This window comes from Curcuma longa, unplaced genomic scaffold (genome assembly GCF_044706935.1).
Source record: "Curcuma longa cultivar G26 ecotype Majalengka, Jawa Barat unplaced genomic scaffold, ITB_CL_G26_1.1 contig_12168, whole genome shotgun sequence".
Taxonomy (NCBI): Eukaryota; Viridiplantae; Streptophyta; class Magnoliopsida; order Zingiberales; family Zingiberaceae; genus Curcuma; species Curcuma longa.
In genome coordinates this window covers 1,241-3,823 of record NW_027429083.1, presented here as the reverse complement: position 1 = coordinate 3,823, position 2,583 = coordinate 1,241, and the positions used below count along the sequence as shown (strand labels likewise).

At 48.2% G+C, this 2,583-nt stretch overlaps 1 protein-coding gene across 1 annotated transcript; it reads left to right on the top strand.

Moving 5' to 3' along the window:
• Positions 1 to 1,241: 1,241 nt before the first annotated feature.
• LOC141815910 (uncharacterized) lies at positions 1,242 to 2,294 on the top strand (the record flags this gene model as incomplete). Its single annotated transcript, XM_074703773.1, has 1 exon — positions 1,242 to 2,294. A coding segment is annotated over exon 1 (1,053 nt), but the record flags the coding sequence as incomplete, so codon positions are not given.
• Positions 2,295 to 2,583: the final 289 nt, after the last annotated feature.

Here is a 2,583-nt window from a genome sequence, read left to right as displayed (position 1 = left end):
AGATGTAGAGATGGTGATCCTGGAGGAGGAAGAAGCTGATGAGGATCTGGAGATAGAAGATCCAGATGAGGACATGGAGGAGGCTGTAGAGGATCCTGATGAGATACCGGAGTACCCTGCTCCGATTGTTCCTGTTCCACCACAGGACGATCTTGTCATGACTCTGCAGTTATGGTTATTATTTACTATCATGACGTTGTACGTTCTAGTAGGAAGGGTAGCACCTCCTAACTAGATTAGATCGAAGTATGTAAAAGAAGTTTATGTGGTTAATAAAGATGGAATAAGGAATTACTATGACCACATCATAAAAAGGAGGATTACTAGTTAAGGGAAGTTGGAGTAGATCCTACACTAGATGGGTATTCTCACTTAAGGGAGTGAAGAAAACTTAGGTGGTGAAGGATGGTTTCTCCAACTAGCATGATCTTTCTTTCATGCTATGTGGTATGGGTAAATAACATGGGGTTAGTCAAGCTTAATTATGTAGGAATGTTAGTTAGAATAACATTATGCATGATGGAAGCATGTTCTTACCTTAGGAAAGTAATGCATATAATGATGCATACATACCAAGGAAAATGAACTCTTACACTAACCTGCTTGTTATTAGGAACATGCCTAGAAGGAGTAACAGAATCAATGGGACTGAGAACCAGTCAGATCTGACCCAGCTGGTGGCGGAGCTCCAGCGTCAGCTCGTTGAACAACAGCAGACCATTAACACTCTGATGGGTCAGCAGCAAGGGAACGCTGTCCCTCCATCAGCAACACCAGTAGCACCCTCGACTACACCCGGACCCTCAGCTGGCCCTGCCTCTGGAATGAGACCCGAAGCTTATCTGATACAGTGGCAGAGATTGAAGCCAGAAACATTCTCGGGTGCTGGCGAACCATGGGATGCTCAAGCCTGGTTCAAAACTGTGGAGAGCATTGTGGAGATGCTGGACTGGCCTGAACATGAGAAGGTCAAGTGTGCATCCTTCTGCTTCACGGGAGATGCCAGGATGTGGTGGGATCGGATCAAGGCCAAGAGGGTCATTAATGAGATGCAATGGTCGGACTTTGAATCAGAGTTCCTTGAGGAATTCTTCCACATGAGGGTGACCAACAAACACTACGACGAATTCACAGAATTTCGTCAAGGTGATTTGTCGGTAAACGAGGCCGTCAAGAGATTCAATCGGTTGGCACGCCTATGCCCTGAGCTAGTAGGCACGGAAAAGGAGAAAGTTCGCCTCATGTTGAGGATGCTGCGGCCCGAGATAGCCATGAATGTGGCTGGCGGGGTAACGAAACCGCAGACTACGGAGGAGCTGATCAGTGGTGCTTTAGCTACGGAGCATTATCTGAACGGCATCAAGAAACAAAAGAAGGCACCAACCGACGTCAAGACTGAAAACAGGAACCAGCCTACTGGGAATCAAAACCGCAAAGATAAGAAGAAATGGAACAAATCTAAAGGCGGTCCTGCAAATAAGAAGCCTAAGTATAATCCCTGTGCAAAGTGTGGGAAGAATCACCCTGGAGAATGCCGCTTAGGGACCAACAAATGTTTCACCTGCGGAAAAGAAGGGCATAAGGCTCAAGCCTGCCCTACTAAGTCCCAGAAGTCCCAAGCATCTTCTCAGCAGCCGCAACAGCAACTGCAGTATCAGAAGGCACCTGCCCAACTGCACTATATGCAGGCTGCGCTGGAAGGCCCGCAGATCAGCCAAGGAAGGCTAGAGGCCCCTCCAGCTATGACCAATGCAAGGGTTTTCTCCATTACCAGGGAGGACGTGGCGAATGCTTCCACGGTTGTCACAGGTCAGATATTCATTTACAGTCAGTATGCTAATGCATTATTTGATACTGGGGCAACGCATTCGTTTATTTCCATATCATATGCTAAGAAGATAAAGATACCTTTACAAGTGTTAGATGAGAAATTCTTAACTACCTTGCCTTCGGGAGAAGTAATGGCATCTACCCATATGTTGCGTGCCGTACCCATCGGAATCGCAGAAAGAGAACTCTACTGCGATCTGATAGTGCTGGACATGCAAGATTATGATGTCATATTGGGTATGGATTTTCTGACCAAATATGGTGCTTCTATCGAGTGCCGTAAACGAAGAGTGGTCTTCCAACCTGAGGCAGAGAGTATGTTCGAATTTATAGGAGAGCCAAAGAGAAGAACCGGGAGATTCTTATCGGCTCTAAAAGCTCAGAAAATGTTGGACAAGGGATACACGGGTTTTCTCGCTTATGTAATTGATACAACTCAAGTTAAGGAGCGGAAGCTTGAGGATGTCAGAGTTGTCATCAGCCAGAGGCCGTGCCTCAAAAGCACACCCGTGCTTCAAAACAGAACCAAGCCAGTTCATGGCCGTGCCTCCAAAGCACGGCCGTGTCTTCACCCTGGAGCAAGCCTCCCCTCAGCTGAAGGCCGTGCCTCACAGGCACGGCCGTGTGCAAGAACAGAAGCGCCCAAGCAGCTGGCCGTGCCTAGGCACGGCCGTAAGCACGGCCGTGTCCACGGCCGTGTCAGCTCCAGCCAGTGTGTGGCCGTGCCTCCCAGGCACGGCCGTGCCATCAAAC